The sequence below is a fragment of the Nerophis ophidion genome, linkage group LG29 (genome assembly GCF_033978795.1).
Source record: "Nerophis ophidion isolate RoL-2023_Sa linkage group LG29, RoL_Noph_v1.0, whole genome shotgun sequence".
Lineage (NCBI taxonomy): Eukaryota > Metazoa > Chordata > Actinopteri > Syngnathiformes > Syngnathidae > Nerophis > Nerophis ophidion.
In genome coordinates, this window is record NC_084639.1 from 22872230 (window position 1) to 22891381 (window position 19152).

The window sequence follows — 19152 nt, forward strand, 5'->3', positions numbered from 1 at the left end:
TTTTGTTTTAATATATCTTCTGTAGCAGGGCAAACATCATACAAACCATCCTAATTGTTAGAAATCCCACTGTTTGTATTAAACTGATGAGAGTATTTGGCAAGCACCGTTTTGTCCTGCTAATTTCAGCAATCCTTGAACTCATCGTAGTTTGTTTACATGTAAAACTTTTTTTTCCGATGCTGTAGGTCTGGGCGATATATCGCAGGTTTTTCTCTGTGCGATATAGAAAATGACTATATCGTAATATTCGAGTATACGTTCTCACGCAGGACTTTTAGCTGCGGGCGTACACTTCAGGCTCTCCTCGCTCTTTCCTGTGTCTCCTCGCAGACAAGCAGGCGCACATTCGTCACAAACTGTCACGTCATACGTCACATACACGCCCTCGCAGGGCAGAGAGGTAGCGGCGTGGCTAACGTTAGCTGCTAAGGTAGCCGTACGAAAGAAAGATGCTGCAGATCTAGTAACAAATGAGGGAAGACTTAATTCCCAAGAAAAACAGCAGGGTTTCCATCGTCTGGCGGTGGTTCAAGTGGGAATATGTCGAACAGACAACCGTAATGTGTGGGGGGAAAAAGCGTTACTATAAAAAGTAGCATTACTGCTAATATGTAGCATCGTTTGTAAAGTCACTCGCTAGAGAATGAAGACATTTTCATAACCTTAGTGACATACCACATAGTGAAGGACGAATACTATTTGATTTCCTATTATGCAGCTCATTTTTATTTGACACTTAAAATGTCTCTGACAGTCTTGCAATTTATGTTTTGGAACTTACTTGAATGTTTGTGCCATTGCTTAATAACTTTAACATATACACTTTTGGTCAATTGACTTAGTTGTGATTTCCCTCTCTGCATGAAAGTTTAAAAGTAGCATATATGAATGCAGTATGAAGAAGAAATGTATACACATGGAATCATCATACTGCTGGGATTATATGCATCAAGTGTTCACTCAAGACCAATTCAAAATATCGTAATATATATCGTATATTGCGATATGGCCTTAAAATATCGCAATATTAAAAAAAGGCAATATCACCCAGCCCTACGATGCTGCCACAAAAAAACGTGTTTTATGCCACTCCTTCTTTGTCTCATTTTGTCCACCAAACGTTTTATGCTCTGCGTGAATGCACAAAGGTGATTTGCTAGAGTGTTAATCAGACATATTTGTCTGTAGCTAAGACAGGTGCCACTTTGTGCTTCTCAGCAGTTAACCAGAATATAACTAACTGTTTATCAGACTCATAGCGTGGAAACAGGGGTCAAGTCAAAGTGCAGAGAAAAGCCTAAAACACAGAAAAGACACCAACAGAAAGGCCACCGAGAAGATATCTATTCATGTTTGTGTGTTCAATGCGGAGGTAATTAAACCGGTGCTTGTCATGTGTTTAAAATAGAAGACATGCTGCCTAACTGACGTTGTCGTAGTTGCTGGCACACTCTGGTCCAAGAAATGTCTGCACTGCTACAATAATGAATGCATGCAATATGGAGACACACCAGATCAACAGTGCGAGTCGTTGGAGGTTATCTAACGAGACGATCGGTAAATCAACACCATGCATTCTTAACTGCAAGATGTTTATAAGGACAAACAAGGCCTTGTGTCTCTGCGTCCAGGCCGGACTTGATACAACAGCGGCTTTCTTCGCCCAATCCTCCTAATCAAGTTTTTTCACGTCATGAATTTCCACGGCCACTGCTTTACACGTCTTTGGGATATTTCCGTGCGTGTTTTTATTCCCTTTCAAGCTGTCACGACGTCACTGCAGTGGACTTTTCCAGAGGCCGGGTGTTCCCGGCTGAAGGGAGGAACGGTCCATTCAATGCTGCTTTCTGTTTTCATACAGAAATTCCATAATGAATCCATCAAAAGTCAGGAAGGGAGACCCTTAGGGCCTCAAACAGACACTAATTTAATCTTTATGACTTCCCTGACTTGTCAGTGTGAGTCATAAAGCAGCAATACATCAGAGGCCACTCACCAATGACAAGAACAGAAAAAGCTTTCATTTTGTCAAAGACAATTAAGAACAATTGGTGATCATTTGTGTTTTTTTGCCCCGCAGTTTTGGAAAGCGATCGGCAGGCAGCCTAAGACGTGGATGTGAGTGTATTGTCCTGGAACCCTCAGAGATGATTGTGGTGAGTTCCCTTCTTCTCTTTATATTTGTTCAAACAAGCAAACTTTCATTTGCATCCAACTCATATATTACTGCCGAAAAATAAGAATCTTGACTCTATGGTTCTTTTTTTCTAAGTCTTTGTGGTTGCTCAAGTTTAAAGGGGAACATTATCACCAGACCTATGTAAGCGTCAATATATACCTTGATGTTGCAGGAAAAAGACCATATATTTTTTTAACCGATTTCCGAACTCTAAATGGGTGAATTTTGGCGAATTAAACGCCTTTCTATTTTTTGCTCTCGAGCGTTGTGACGTCACCTAGGTAGTCAATCCGCCATTTTCTCAAACACATTATAAACAACGAGTCAAATCAGCTCTGTTATTTTCCGTTTTTTCGACTGTTTTCCGTACCTTGGAGACATCATGCCTCATCGGTGTGTTGTCGGAGGGTGTAACAACACGATCAGGGACGGATTCAAGTTGATTTACGTAGAGTGTTCATCGATTAGCACGGCATGCTAATCGATGCTAACATGCTATTTAGGCTAGCTGTATGTACATTTGTAGCTATATTTAATGCCAAACAAACACTTACCAATCAACGGATTTAAGTTGATCCAGTGTCACAAGATGTGAAAGACCCGATCGTTTGGTCGGCACATTTTACCGGCGATGCTAAGACAGACATGACCGAATAGCGTCAATAGCTATTCGCTCAATAGCTTCAGTTTCTTCTTCAATTTCGTTTTCGCTACCTGCCTCCATACTCCAACCATCCGTTTCAATACATGCGTAATCTGTTGAATCGCTTAAGCCGCTGAAATCCGAGTCTAAATCCGAGCTAATGTCGCCATATCTTGCTGTGATATCCGCCATGTTGTTTGTATTGGCATCACTGGAAGACGTCACAGGAAAAAGGACGGTGGCTTCACAGATAGCGAAAATCAGGCACTTTAAAGCCTTTTTTCGCGATATTCCATGATGAGTAAAATTTTGAAAAAAACTTCGAAAAATAAAATAAGCCACTGAGAACTGATTTTTATTGGTTTTAACCCTTCTGAAATTGCGATAATGTTCCCCTTTAAGACTTGGAGTGTCCTGATACTGTACAACCAATCACTTGCGGTATGTTACAGACATTGGAGCCTTGACTTGTTTACTAATAGCAATATTGTTTCCATTCAATATCAGCACGAATCATACATACATTTGTTATTTTGTAGTATGGAATGTTCAAAATTGTTTGATCAAGTAAAATGACGCAAACAGGTATGAAAAACACTGAGTTATTTTATTATTAAACCTCTGGATATAACTTATATCCTTGCTCACTGTCTACTTCACTCATGTATATACACAATATTGTTTCATGGAATGGGTTTGCATGGCCGAGCAGCTGCATCCAACCCATACATCACCATCAGATGCACTGGACTGTAGAGCAGTGGAGACGTGTTCTCTGGAGTGATGAATCACCCTTTTCCATCTGGCAATCTGATTGACGAGTCTGGTTTTGGAGGTTTCCCAGAGAACGATACATTTTGGACTGCATTGTGCCGATTGTGAAATTTGGTGGTGGAGGAATTATGGTGCGGGGATGTTTTTTTCAAGGGTTGGGCTTGGCCTCTTAGTTCCAGTGAAAGGAACTTTGAATGCTTCAGGATACCAAAACATTCTGGACAATTCCATGCTCCCAACCTTGTGGGAACAATTTGGAGAGGGCCCCTACCTTTTCCAACGCGACAAGATCCATAAAGACTTGGATGTCAGAGTCTGGTGTGGATGAACTTGACTGGCCTGCACGAAGTCTAGACCTGAACCCGATAAAACACCTTTGGGATGAATTAGAACGGAGACTGTGAGCCAGGCCTTTTCGACCAACATCAGTGTGTGACCTCACCAATGCGCTTTTGGAAGAATTGTCGAAAATTCCTATAAACACACTCTGCGACGTTGTGGACGGCCTTCCCAGAAGAATTGAAGCTGTAATAGTTGCAAAAGGTGGACCGACATCATATTGAACCCTATGGGTTAGGAATGGGATGGCACTTCTAATTCATATGTGAGTCAAGGCAGGTGGCCAAATACCTTTGGCAACATAGTGTATTTATACAGGAATACTATATATTTTCTCGTGTTGTATCCATATTCTTATTTTATTCATCTTGTTCTATTCTTAATTCTATTTTTTTTTGTTTGTATTTCATGTAGCACCATTGCACCAAAAATAATTTTAATCCTAGTTTGTGGATCCTTACTGACAATCAGGGGCACTGAAAAGGGGGGGTAAAGGAGACGGATTCTAGGGGCCCATGATGGAGGGGGGCCCAGAGAAGCCCCTAATGATGATGAAATTATAATACAGAGGGGTCCTCTAAAGCTACAGGGGCCCTGTAAAGATTATTTTCATTGGGCCCAAAATCCCTAGCGGCGCCCCTGCTGACAGTGGCAGTAAAATGATTCAGATTCTGATTTTTTTTTTTTGGGTGACACCTAGTGGCCACAATAATTCATTAGGTTAAGCTCATGAGAACGCAATAAGATGACTGATGGAGACACATTTGTTACTGGATACTTACAATTTCGCTTTTGTGTTGGTAATTTTCTACCGTATTTTCCGGACCATAGGACGCATCGGATTATAAAGCGCACTGCAGATGAGCTAGTCTAGTCAGGTTTATTTTCATACAAACACTTCTACAGACATCAAACATGAGACTTTTTAGTAAGTAAGAAGTGTTTAGTTATATTGTAAAACCTAGAAGTTGCTTGGAGTGATGAATAAGGAATCCATACAAGTAGAAATGCTATGTACGGTTAGAGGACGAAACAACAGTTCTATTTCCGGTTGAAAGTACTAAATGGAAGGACACTGCAGCACTTGCAATGAGTGAACTCTTCCAAAGGATGGCACAAAAACACAAGCAATAACACCCTATCTCAGTGTATATATATATATATATATATATATATATATATATATATATATATATATATATATAAAATTGCATTTTGAACGCCAGCTAAGAAAAATCCAGAAATTAGCCGCCCTGTTTTTAAGACGTAAGGTTCAAAGTACAGGAAAAAAGTAGTAGCTTGTAGTCTGGAATTTACGGTATTAAGCACCCATGTTTATAGAAATTAATATGCCATTTAAAAATTCTTTTTTTTTTTTTTTTTTTCGAAAACTGTCCTCAGTTCAGTGGTGGGCGTGTTTATGGGGTGATCTCATACGCTGTTGGTGTCCACTCATGTCTTTTTAAAGTGAATAGTCAAATTTTGTTTTCCTTTCTTAAAACCTTTTCGAATATTTTCCGGACTATATGGCGCACTTAAAATCCTTTCTTTTTTCAGACCTTGACTGCGCCTTATAACCTTACAATTCTAGGTTTTGCTTACCGACCTTGAAGCTATTTTATTTGGTACATGGTGTAATAAGTGTGACCAGGAGATGGCAGTCAAACATAAGAGATACTGTACGTATAGACTGCAATATGCCTCAAGTAAACAACACCATCATTTGATATGTTCCATTGAAAATATATAACATTTCGCACGGCGCTCAAAAATCTATCAAAATGCTGAAGTACGACTTTGGTTACCTATGAAGCCGCACCGCTTGATTGATTGTGCTGTGCTTCCGCAATATTATGTAAAATCAAGTTTTCTGAACTTTTGGGAGCTGCTGATGTGTATTTGGGATCTGCATAAACCCTGAAAAATTGCGCGCGTCCGCCTTTGTTGTCCGTTCCTACACCGTAGTCGATAAGCTTCTTCATTTTCTCTATTTTCTTGTTATGGGACAATCATCTTCCACTGTTGTTTTTTCCAATACAAATTAGTGTAAAGTATATCTGTCAGTAAACTTACCACGAAAGCACTAAAACATACCGGTGTAGTGAGTTTAAATTATTCACCCAAGCAACTTTATTTATTAGAGAGATCCAGTTGGACGTTTTTTCACGGTACACATTTCCTGTGTTGTTGTTGTTTCTGGAAATGAGATGCTGCTACATTATTGATTGAAGTAAAGCCTGAATGTCATTAAAACAGTTAGTTCCATCTTTTGACACTTCTTCCACTCCCGCTCTTACACGCTACACCGATACAACAAAGATGACGGAGAAAAAAGACACTGTCGAAGGTGAGCCACGTAAATAAGACCGCCCACAAAACGGCGCATCCTGAAGCGACTGTCAGAAAGCGACTTGAAGATGATCCGTAAAACATCATCTATGCAACATTTTGACCAAAGAACCACCATTACATGTTATGTAGACCACAAAGAAGTGTTTTGCATTAAGGAAGAAAACAAAAAAACTTGACACTTTGATGTGCCCTGTAATCCGGTGCGCTTTATATATATCTGGTCGACCCTATGGTCCGGAAAACATGTTTTTTTTTTTTGTTTTTCTTTTTTTTTTAAAGAAGTGTTCTCAATTAAGTGGTGGGTTTGTTTATGGGGCAAACTCGTACGCTGTTGGTGTCCAGCCGTGCCTTTGCTAAGTGAATAGTCGAATTGTGTTTTCCTCTCTTAAAACCTTTCAGAATTATATGCATATATATATACATGGGGCAAAAAAGTATTTATTCAGCCATCGATTGTGCAAGTTCTCCCATTTAAAATGATGACAGAGGTCTGTAATTTTCTTCATAGGTACACTTCAACTGTGAGAGACAGAATGTGAAAAAAAAATCCAGGAATTCACATTGTTGGAATTTTAAATAATTTATTTGTAAGTTATGGTGGAAAATAAGTATTTGGTCAACCATTCAAAGCTCTCACTGATGGAAGGAGGTTTTGGCTCAAAATCTCACGATACATAGCCCCATTCATTCTTTCCTTAACACGGATCAATCGTCCTGTCCCCTTAGCAGAAAAACAGCCCCAAAGCATGATGTTTCCAGCCCCATACTTCACAGAAGGTATGGTGTTCTTGGGATGCCACTCAGTATTCTTCTTCCTCCAAACACGACGAGTTGAGTTTTTACCAAAATGGATACATGGATGATACAGCAGAGGATTGTCATGTGGTCAGATGAAACCAAAATAGAACTTTTTGGTGTTTGGGGCCATGTGTCGTGAGATTTTGAGCCAAAACCTCCTTCCATCAGTGAGAGCTTTGAGTGGTTGACCAAACACTTATTTCCCACCATAATTTACAAATACATTTTTTGAAATTCCTACAATGTGAATTCCTGGATTTTTTTTTCACATTCTGCACTCACTGTTGAAGTGTACCTTTAATGTAAATTACAGACCTCTGTCATCATTTTAAGTTGGGAAAACTTGCACTATCGGTGGCTGACTAAATACTTTTTTCCCCATTGTATATATATATTCTTTATCAATTTCAAGCAGCACCCTAGTGAACATCTCCTTCCAAGCATTGCTGTGTGACGCTGTGAAAACAGCTGCTTGGCTCCGCGTCAGCTTGCAGCAGATCCCGGTAATCTCCCTTTGACACGCCGTAATTGCTGTGCGCTATGAATGCGTGTCTGCCGTGGGCTTCACTGTGGACCGAGCTATCATCTCAACACACCCCCTTTTCCCTGTAAAAATAACATCACCGCTGCTGTGGTTTCCTGCTGCAGACACTCCCATGTGCTGTAATAGGTGCCATCCAAGGCTGTAATTACTGTTTTGCAGCCTAAATGGGCATAGATGACACCCTGCCTGACTTGGAATATATTTAGAGGTGCAAAACAAAATGTTTCATGCAGAGAGATTTGCGACTAAAGACGGTTGTCATGGCAGCAGTTGGTGCGAAAGAGGAAGATAATCCCAGCGCAGTTGGAACGTGATTTAGAAAATGAAGTTGTGTTATGTCATTTTATCACCAGAGTCGAGTGGCACTCATTTATTTAAGCTCCAAGCGATAGAGAGAAGATGCTGAAGTGGCGCCACCCTTAAAAATGCTTTCGTCTAATGTTGTCGTTTTGATGCGTTTAAAGTCTCAGCATTCCCTCTTTGACCATCACGGAGGTATGCAAGCCGCACACTCGCTTTCTGTGACGGGAGAGGCGGGGAGCAGTTGGAGGGAAAAAGCAGAAGTGTTAGGAGGGTGGGGTTGACGGGATGTTCACATGGGCGAGAGAGAAGGCAGTCCTAACTCTCTGCTCTGCCATTCCCAGGTGGACTACATGGATGAAAATGAGGAGTACTTCCAGCGACAAGCCTCCCACCGACAGTCCCGCCGCCGCTTCCGGAAGATCAACCAGAAGGGGGAGAGGCAGACCATCATTGACACGGTGGATCCGTACCCCGCTGGAAAGCCGCCCATAGCCCGGGGGTATCACACGGTGAGTGTCGCACGGGATGGGGGACGGAAGGGGAGACGCCGCTCTTGTCGCTTAACCCTCGCTCCGCTGGACCGCTGTTGTTGTGTTCCGAGCTTGTCTCAGTGGTAGTTTGTTGGGATGTCTCTGTTTCTGTAGTTGTTAGGACTCTTTACCAAATTGTGTGTGTGGAAATGTGTTTGTGTCTACCCTCCTTTGCATCATGCTTGGCTAGATGGTCTTTTTTGTGGAGCACGCTGGCGATTCTGCGTTACAGTGTCAGGTTTATACGTTGGGATGAGCAAATATGCCGCAAACTTCTTCAAGCTTAATATTGTGATATGTTCAACCTATGAGCAAAGTTGATGTGAATGAGTTCTTGTGTGCTCATTAAGAAGCCACGTTTTAAAGGCACATGTGAGCGGGGCATCACATTGCATATTTATAAATGGATGCGTATATTTAAAGTTTTCAGCTTTTCTGCCAGCTATTTCTGTGATTATCTCAATCATTTCCTATTCCAGCCCTCAAACCTGTGGGAAATACACACTAGACTACGGTAGACACACTGCTATCACCTTCGAAATGTCTGATCATGACACTCAGTTCAGGCCTGGATTATGATGTTGCATTGACGTGCCACTCAACGCCAGTGTTTCCCAACCATTGTTGGCTCATTGTTGGCCCTCAAAATATCTGTTTCCTCAGCTATGCAGTGGTACAAAATTGTAATACACTTTTTCACTACTTGTGGCAGTAATGATAATATCAAACAAACAGAAAAAGTCTGGAGCTTAAGTCTTAGAGAAGTTTCTTAGGTGCAAAAATTATGACTAAACTGGTGAAACTGTATTTTCATTTGCACTTTGGTTTTTTTGAAAGTTAAACATACATTATTATTTATTATACATGTAGTTAGTGTATGTATATTAGCACTCCATAATTGTATGTAAATACATTCGTCATAATTTGTTTGAGTGCCTTTTTTTACAAACCCCGTTTCCATATGAGTTGGGAAATTGTGTTAGTTGTAAATATAAACGGAATACAATGATTTGCAAATCCTTTTCAACCTATATTCAATTGAATACACTACAAAGACAAGATATTTGATGTTCAAACTCATAAACTTTTTTTTTTTTTGCAAATAATAATTAACTTAGAATTTCATGGCTGCAGCACGTGCCAAAGTAGTTGGGAAAGGGCATGTTCACCACTGTGTTACATCACACTTTCTTTTAACAACACTCAAAAAAAGTTTGGGAACTGAGGAAACTAATTGTTGAAGCTCTGAAAGTGGAATTCTTTACCATTCTTGCTTGATGTACAGTTTAAGTTGTTGTATTTTACGCTTCATAATGCACCACACATTTTCGATGGGGGACATGTCTGGACTGTAGGTGGGCCAGGAAAGTACCCGCATTCTTTTACTGCGAAGCCATGCTGTTGTAACACGTGGTTTGGCATTGTTTTGCTGAAATAAGCAGGGGCGTCAATGATAACGTTGCTTGGATGAAAACATATGTTGCTCCAAAACCTGTATGGACCATTCAGCATTAATGGTGCCTTCACAGATGTGTAAGTTACCCATGCCTTTGGCACTAATACACCCCCATACCATCACAGATGCTGGCTTTTGAACTTTGCGCCTATAACAATCCAGATGGTTATTGTCCTCTTTGTTCCGGAGGACACCACGTCCACAGTTTCCAAATATTATTTGAAATGTGGACTCGTCAGACCACAGAACACTTTTCCACTTTGCATCAGTCCATCTTAGATGGGCTTGGGCCCAGCGAAGCCGGCGGCGTTTCAGGATGTTGTTGGTAAATCGGTTTGGCTTTGCATGGTAGAGTTTTAACTTGCATTCACAGATGTAGCGACCAACTGTAGTTACTGACAGTGGTTTTCTGAAGTGTTCCTGAGCCCATGTGGTTATATCCTTTACACACTGATGTCGGTTTTTGATGCAGTACCGCTTGAGGGATCAAAGGTCCGTAATATCATCGCTTTCGTGCAGTGATTGCTCCTGATTCTTTGAACGTTTTGATAATTTTACGGACCGTAGATGATAAAATCCCTAAATTCCTTGCAATAGCTGGTTGAGAAATGTTGTTCTAAAACTTTTTGACAATTTGCTTACAAATTGGTGACCCTCGCCCCATCCTTTCTTGTGAAAGACTGAGCATTTTCTGGGAAGCTGTTTTTATACCCAATCATGGCACCCACCTGTTCCCAATTAGCCTGCACACCTGTGGGATGTTCTAAATAAGTGTTTGATGAGCATTCCTCAACTTTATCAATGTTTATTGCCACCTTTCCCAACTTCTTTGTCACGTGTTGCTGGCATCAAATTCTAAAGTTAATGATTATTTGCAACAACAAAAAAAATGTTTATCAGTTTGAACATCAAATATGTTGCCTTTGTAGCATATTCAACTGAAGATGGGTTGAAAATGATTTGCAAATCATTGTATTCCAATTATATTTACATCTAACACAATTTCCCAACTTTTATGGAAACGGGGTTTGTACAATATATTTGACTATTTTTTATATAATCTGCCTGGCCTAAACCTTGATAATAATCTTTGCTTTCATGTGAATTGACAAGGTTTATCCTGTTAAACTGTAAGTAGGTTAGATATAAATATTGAATACCTGGGTTTTTCCTGCGTTCAAAATTTCGTGGCGGCCATTTCCAGCTAATTTTGTTCCGCCCCTAGCCTATGCGATTGATATCGCTCAACACAGCGTACAGCTCCGGCTGTGTTCATTGAGCGATCGATGTCCCTCTGTGGCAGCTATGTATTTTAACTGCAGTTGCAGCGTTGCGCCACCATATCGACAGCAGTCCGGAAAGGTCTGAAGCAACTACCAAAGAAGAAACAGATCGAATTGTGTGGTTTCCCGCTACTTGGTGCATAATGTTGACCGCCGTAACAAGTGTATTTCTGCCATACGGAGCATGCTACTGTGTTGTGAACATTCTATCTCTGGTAATTGAACACAGCTCGTAGTGTTAGCTTCATTTCCAACCTTTTCTGACTAATTCTAATAGATGGATTGATTGAAGAATCGATTTGAAGTTTAAAGGCCTACTGAAACCCACTACTACCCACCACGCAACGCAGTCTGATAGTTTATATATCAATGATGAAATATTAACATTGCAACACATGCCAATACGGCCTTTTTAGTTTACTAAATTGCAATTTTAAATTTCCCGCGAGTTTCGTCTTGGAAACGTCGTGTAATGATGACGTGTACGCAAGACGTCACGGGTTTTTAGGAAGTATGAGCGCTGCGCACACACACAGCTAAAAGTCGTCTGCTTTAACGGCATAATTACACAGTATTCTGGACATCTGTGTTGCTGAATCTTTTGCAATTTGTTCAATTAATATTGGAGACGTCACAGTACAAAGATGGAGTTGGGAAGCTTTAGCCTTTAGCCACACAAACACACGGTGATTCCTTGTATAAAATTCCTGGAGGTGAAACTTCACTACGGATCAGAGCGCGGTCAAGCGAACATGGATCCTACCGAATGTCAACCAGCAGGTTTCGGTGGGAAAATTGTGGTTAAAAAGTCGCCTCTTACCGGATATCAGTTGAGCTTGTGCCGTCCGTACAGCTGCCGTCGACTCCCCTGAGACATTGGCGTGGACGTACACCTCCGACTATCAGGTACTATTTAACTCACTAAAACACTAGCAACACAATAGAAAGATAAGTGATTTCCCAGAATTATCCTATTAAATGTCTCTAAAAACATCGGAATCCGTCCCAATGGAATCGCGTTTTTTTTTTTTTACTTTTTTTTTTTTCCTAGTCCGTCGCTATCAATATCCTCAAACACAAATCTTTCATCTTCCTTTAAATTAATGGGGAAATTGTCATTTTCTCGGTCCGAATAGCACTTTTTGTTGGAGGCTCCCATTAAAAACAATGTGAATATGTGAGGAGCCCCCACACTTGTGACGTCATCGTCTGCGACTTCCGGTAGAGGCAGGGCTTTTCTCTTAACACCTAAAGTTGCAAACTTTATCGTGGATGTTCTCTACTAAACCCTTTCAGCAAAAATATGGCAATAATGCGAAATGATCAAGTATGACACATAGAATGGACCTGCTATCCCCGTTTAGATAAGAAAATCTCATTTCAGTAGGCCTTTAAGATCAGGTAGAGTTTCATGACAGTACAGACTGACTGGTAAAAGGTCAACTAAAAGAAAGCATGACAAATATGTCATGTTTATTTTTTTAAAAAAGTGTCCGTTGTGTCAGAGTATCGTTTGTTTTTTAGTGTTGCAGATTTGGCAGGCAAAATCAGCCACTACTTTAAAAAGTGATCTCGCGAGGAGGAAAGTCAAGAGTCCAGGTGAAAAAGAGCAGAGAAATGAATGTAACAGGCAGTTAAAATGTAATCATTCGTGGTGGTGACATGTGGACATTTTTGTCCACAAAGTGCTTGAAAGCTGCTACAAAATCAGCTCGAGTGTCTCAAGCAAAACTGTCCCCAGCACACAAGCTATGAGCCCATCATTCTCTTATGCAAGTGCTTAGGCCACAGGTGTCAAACTCAAGGCCCGGGTGCCAAATCTAATTTTATCTGGCCCGCAAACACCATATGTGTCAATAAAGTACTTATTATTTTCTCACTAAATTGAATTGATTGTTTTCATTTTGACAGAAAAAATATATGTATTGCTTGCAATCGCCTGCCTTTTAAACTTTAATATTGCAACAAATGCTACAGTATATTATCATACTTTCCAAACATTTTTTGTCTAAATAAAAATAAATACTTAAATATCTTCTTGACTTATAATCCATCCATCCATTTTCTACCGCTTATTCCCTTTGGGGTCGCGGGGGGCGCTGGAGCCTATCTCAGCTGCAATCGGGCGGAAGGCGGGGTACACCCTGGACAAGTCGCCACCTCATCGCAGGGCTCTTGACCTATAATTTTACAGCAAACGACCCATCAAATTAAGAAAAATGACAATACATTTTACAGTGTTCTTTATAGCATAAGACTGTAAATTGGAAAAATAAAATCAAATTTGCACTAAAATTCTGCCACATGGTCAGGATTGTATCACCTCTACCTCAGTTTGAGCCAGAAGAAACACTGTACACGTTCAAAATCATCCCATACTAAGAAATGTTTCCATTTACTTAGTTTCGTTTAGATGGATGAAAACCAACCAAATGTGGCTCGCCACTGTTCTTTGTACACAAGATGTCAAGAAGTGTTCCCTGGTACTTTTCTTAAAGTCACACACACATCAAGGGTCACGGTTTCGTGGCCTGTGTTTTATAATGTGTCAATGCTTCAGTATCATTTGACCCATCACTACCGCTAACCAACCAACTACCTAGTAGGGTTGTACGATGTACCAGTATTACTATAGTACCGCGATACTAATGAATCATATTCGGTACTATACTGCCTCTAAAAAGTAATGGTGCATCGTCGTCGTCATGTTCGGCAGCGCGCACACACAGAGTACTTATAAGCAGACACAGTGTATAGACAGGAAAGGGAGAATAGATGCATTTTGGCTTAAAAAAACAAGATAAAGGTGAAGTTATAACACTGAAACGCTCTCAGGAAGAGGTGCTTGAAAACATGGCTAGCTAGTTAGCGGCTAAAGTACGTACGCATTCGTCAGTGTTTTAGCTACTTCTAAATCACTAATCCTTGCCTCCATGGCGACAAAGTAAGTTTTATACATGTAACATTATCACTGGAGGATGAGGAATAGCTAAACATGCTTCACTACACACCATAGCTCACCGGCGTCACAATGGGAACAAACCTGACATCCACTATAATGATATCAAGTACAGTAGCGTATCTAGTCGATGATTACATGATTACATCAATATTTTTTGGCATCACAATATCTTTTCATATTTTTAAAGTGTATAATATGTTTATAAAGTCAGGTAATACATGAGGACTTTGTATATGACCAATCTGTGATCCTGTAACTGTTGGTATCAGATTGATACCTAAATTAGTGGTATCATCCAAAACTCATGTAAAGTATCAAACAAAAGAAGAATTAGTCATTGTTACATTTTAACACAAGTGTAGATAGAAAATAACTACATATTAACAGTAAATGAACAAGTAGATTAATGATTCATTTTCTACCACGCGTCCCTCATAATGTTGACAAGATAATAGAATGATAAATGACACAATATGTTACTGCATATGTCAGCAGACTAATTAGGAGCCTTTGTTTGTTTACTTACTACTAAAAGACAAGTTGTCTAGTGTGTTCACTATTGTATTTAAGGATTACATTGCAATAATACACATATGTTTAATGTACCCTAAGATTTTTTTTTAAATCAAGCCAATAATGCAATTTTTATCAAAAAGTACTGGTACCAAAATATTGGTATTGGGACAACACTACGACAAGTGCGATCAAAACTCAAAAACTCAGTTTACATTACATTTACATTTTTCTAGACCAGAAGCACAAATGGTCACCACAAAAAAATTGAAAATACTCTGTGAAATTGCGGTGACATGAATGACTGAGTCGACAACATGCGGGCATCCACTGTACTTTATGGTAATAGTAAATTGTAAAAAATGGTCTTTTATGACTTTGTGAGGCTCCTCTTTCTGTGTTTTCTTCCTGGGAATAGGAAGTCAAGCTCCACATGCAGTTAGCACACAGTGCTCTTCCTGTTCTGCGCAATTTCACCACATTCCGCACATTCCCAGCTCTCCCTGCGGGCTTCTGCCAGTGTACCAGATCCCTACTGGTTGGAATGCAGCGAAATATCACTCTCCCGCCCAACATGCGTCAATTTCTCTCTCTGGCAGGCCAGGCCGCACCCTGCTTCCTAAATTTAGAGCGTCAGTGTTTTTAGAATCAGGAGGCTGCACTGAACTTTCTCATGGCCAGATGTCTCCCGTCGCACGCTCAACTCTCCTCGCTCGCTCCTGTGGGAAAGGGCGCGGAAGGGGTCGGGGGGGGGGGGGGGGGTTGCAGGGGGGATGGCGCCATGGCAACCAAACGCTGACGCGGAGAGGCGAGTTATCGAGAGCGAAGATGAGAGGATGCTAGGCTGACATTGAGAGCTAATCCGCGGCATTTAGAATGCAAGCCGCTACTCGGATGTTTTCTGGATGAGAACTCAGGCAGAGGAAAGCATGACGGGTCTGTCTTTAGTGTGGTCGTTCCCGGAAGGAGCAAACTTAGCGCACAATAAGCAAGATGGACAGGTGCATTTCACTGAATATGAATATTGTGCAAAGTAAATGTATTTTATGCTGAGAGACCATTTAAAGGGGAACATTATCACCAGACCTTTGTAAGCGTCAATATATACCTTGATGGTGCAGAAAAAAGACCATATATTTTTTTAACCGATTTCCGAACTCTAAATGGGTGAATTTTGGCGAATTAAACGCATTTCTGTTTATCGCTCATGTGGTGATGACGTCAGAACGTGACGTCTCCGAGGTAATACAGCCGCCATTTTCATTTTCAAGACATTACAAACACCCGGGGTCTCAGCTCTGTTATTTTCCCTTTTTTCGACTATTTTTTGGAACCTTGGAGACATCATGACTCGTCTGTGTGTTGTCGGAGGGTGTAACAACACTAACAGGGAGGGATTCAAGTTGCACCACTGGCCCGAAGATGCGAAAGTGTCTGCCGCCAGACCCCCATTGAATGTGCCAAAGTGTCTCCGCATTTTACCGGCGATGACAGACATGACACAGAGATTTATGGATAACCTGCAGATGCATTTGCAACGATAAAGTCAACAAAATCACAAAGGTGAGTTTTGTTGATGTTTACTTACGTGCTAAACAGACATATTTGGTTGCGGCGTGACTGCCAGCTAATCGATTCTAACATTCTACGCTAGTCGATGCTAACATGCTATTTACCGGCGGTGCTAAGGCAGACATGGCAGAGATGTATGGATAACCTGCAGATGCATTTGCAATAATAGTCAACAAAATCACAAAGGTGAGTTTTGTTGATGTTGACTGCCAGCTAATCGATGCTAACATGCTATGCTAATCAATGCTAACATGCTATTTACCTGCGGTGCTAAAGCAGACGTGGCACAGAGATGTATGGATTACCTGTAGATGCATTTGCAACTATATTATGTTTCCTTCCACCCACATTTAATGTGAAAAAAACATTTACCAATCAACAGATTTAAGTTGCTCCAGTGTCAAGAGATGCGAAAGTCCTGATCGTTTGGTCCGCACATTTTACCGGCAATGCTAACGCAGCTATTCGGCCATGCTATGGCTATGAATAGCGTCAATAGCTATTCGCTCAATAGCTTCAGTTTCTTCTTCAATACTTTCATACTCCAACGGTCCGTTTCAATAAATGCGTAATCTGTTGAATCGCTTAAAGCGCTGAAATCCGAGTCTGAATCCGAGCTAATGTCGCTATATCTTGGTGCGGTATCTGCCATTGTTTGTTTACATCGGCAGCACTGTATGACGTCACAGGGAAATGGATAGTCGCATCACAAATAGCGAAAAGCAAGCATTTTAAAGCTTTTTTTAAGGATATTCCGGGACCGGTAAAATTTTGAAAAAAATTTCAAAAAATACAACAAGCCACTGGGAACTGATTTTTACTGTTTTTAACTCTTTTGAAATTGTGATAATGTTCCCCTTTAAGGCAGGGGCCGCATGGAAGAGAAAAAAACAATTACAATCATGGCATTAAAACTAAAACTAAAAAAATAAAGACAACTTCAGATGGTTTTATTTGTGTTACTTTGACCAAAAATAGAACAAATGCATTCTGAAAATATTACAATAAAAATATAAAAACAACTACCGGCAGCGGTAAAGTTTAGATCGGGGTGTCAAACTCATTTTAAATCGGGAGCCGCATGGAGAAAAATCTCCTGATTCTAAAAAAAAACGTACGCTGTACTTTTTTTTTTTTTATGAATTAAGTAACGTTTATGACAACATTTTTCCAAAACACAATATAAAATGTGAGATACAACAGTAGGGCTGGGCGACATGGCCTTTTTTTAATATCTCGATATTTTTAGGCCAATACACGATATATATCTCGATTTTTTTGCCTTAGCCTTGAATTAACATATGATGCATATAATCACAGCAGTATGATGGTTCTATGTGTCTACATTAAAACATTTTTGTTCATGCTGCATTAATTTATGCTCATTTCAAACTTTTATGCAGAGAGGGAAATCACAACTTGTGGTAGAGCGTCCGTGCCAGCAACTTGAGGGTTCCAGGTTCGATCCCCGCTTCCGCCATCCTAGTTACTGCCGTTGTGTCCTTGGGCAAGACACTTTACCCACCTGCTACCAGTGCCACCCAGACTGGAACTCATATTCGGTTTCACTATGTAAAGCGCTTTGAGTCACTAGAGAAAAGCGCTATATAAATATAATTCACTTCACAATTAAGTCAATTGACCAAAACTGTATTTATTAAACATTGATTAAGCAGTGGCACAAACTTTCACGTCATTTCCAAAACAGAAAGTGCAAGTTATCAGAGATTTTAAAACAAGCTATTAGTGCACTTTTGTGCATGATGTCAAGATGACATATCAAAACAACACTAAAGTGTGCTTTTTGTACAGAACGCCACTACAATAGTTTAAAACAAATAAAGTGCACTTTTGTGCATGATGTCACACATGATATTTTAATAACTGTCCAATAAAAATGAGCTGCATAATAGGAAATCAAATCGCTATGTGGTAGGTAACTGCGGGCGATATCTCCTTATGTTGTTGACAATTTTTTTCATACGGTGAAGATTTGTTGGTGTGGCACCGAATGAAAATGTTGAAATGCGGATTAAGCGCTCTTCATTCTCTAGCACAGTGGTTCTCAAATGGGGGTACGCTAAGGTATGCCGAGGGGTACGTGAGTTTTTTTTTTAATATTCTAAAAATAGCAACAATTCAAAAATCCTTTATAAATATATTTATTGAATAACACTTCTAGAAAATATGAATGTGAGTTCATAAACTGTGAACAAAATACAACAATGCAATATTTAGTGTTAACAGCTAGATTTTCTGTGGACATGTTCCATAAATATTGTTTTTAAAGATTTATTTTTTTATTATTTTAAGTTCATGAATGCAGATGGATCTCTACTACAATCTGCAAAGAGGGCACTTTAAGTTATTGATTACTTCTATATGTAGAAATCTGTATTTATTATTAAATCCCTTGTTTATTTTTCAACAAGTTTTTTGTTATTTTTATATCTTTTTTTCCAAATAGTTTAAGAAAGACCACTAGAGATGAGCAATATTTTGCACTGTTATACAATTGAATAAATCAGAAACTGATGACATAGTGCTGTATTTTACTTCTTTATCTCTTTTTTTCAACCAAAAATGCTTTGCTCTGAAGAGGGGGGTACTTGAATTAAAAAAATGTTCACAGGAAATCACTGAAAAAAGTTTGAGAACCACTGCTCTAGCAGGGGACTACATATTAGCAGTAATGCTACTTTTTATAGCAACGCTTTTGCCCCACACTTGACAAATTACGGTTGTCTGTTCGACATATTCCCACTTGAAGCCGAACCACCGCCAGACGATGGACCCCCTGCGTTTTTTCTTGGGACTTAATTCTTCCTTCATTTGTTACCAGATTCGCACCTTCTTTCTCTGATATTACCACTCGCACCACAGCTAACGTTACCCATGCTG

General features: G+C 40.0%; 1 protein-coding gene across 7 annotated transcripts in view; it reads left to right on the plus strand.

Annotated features, from left to right (window-relative positions):
* rapgef2b (Rap guanine nucleotide exchange factor 2b) overlaps positions 1–19152 on the plus strand; it is a 286117-nt gene that overhangs the window by 153868 nt on the left and 113097 nt on the right. For all 7 annotated transcript variants that reach the window (XR_009805002.1, XR_009805003.1, XR_009805006.1 and 4 more), the window contains exons 5-6: positions 2084–2159; positions 8277–8444. Coding sequence is in view for 1 of the 7 variants with exons in the window: in XM_061891993.1 (XP_061747977.1) it covers positions 2084–2159; positions 8277–8444 (244 nt within the window). In the remaining 6 variants the exon portion in view is untranslated. The remainder of the gene's footprint in view (positions 1–2083; positions 2160–8276; positions 8445–19152) is intronic.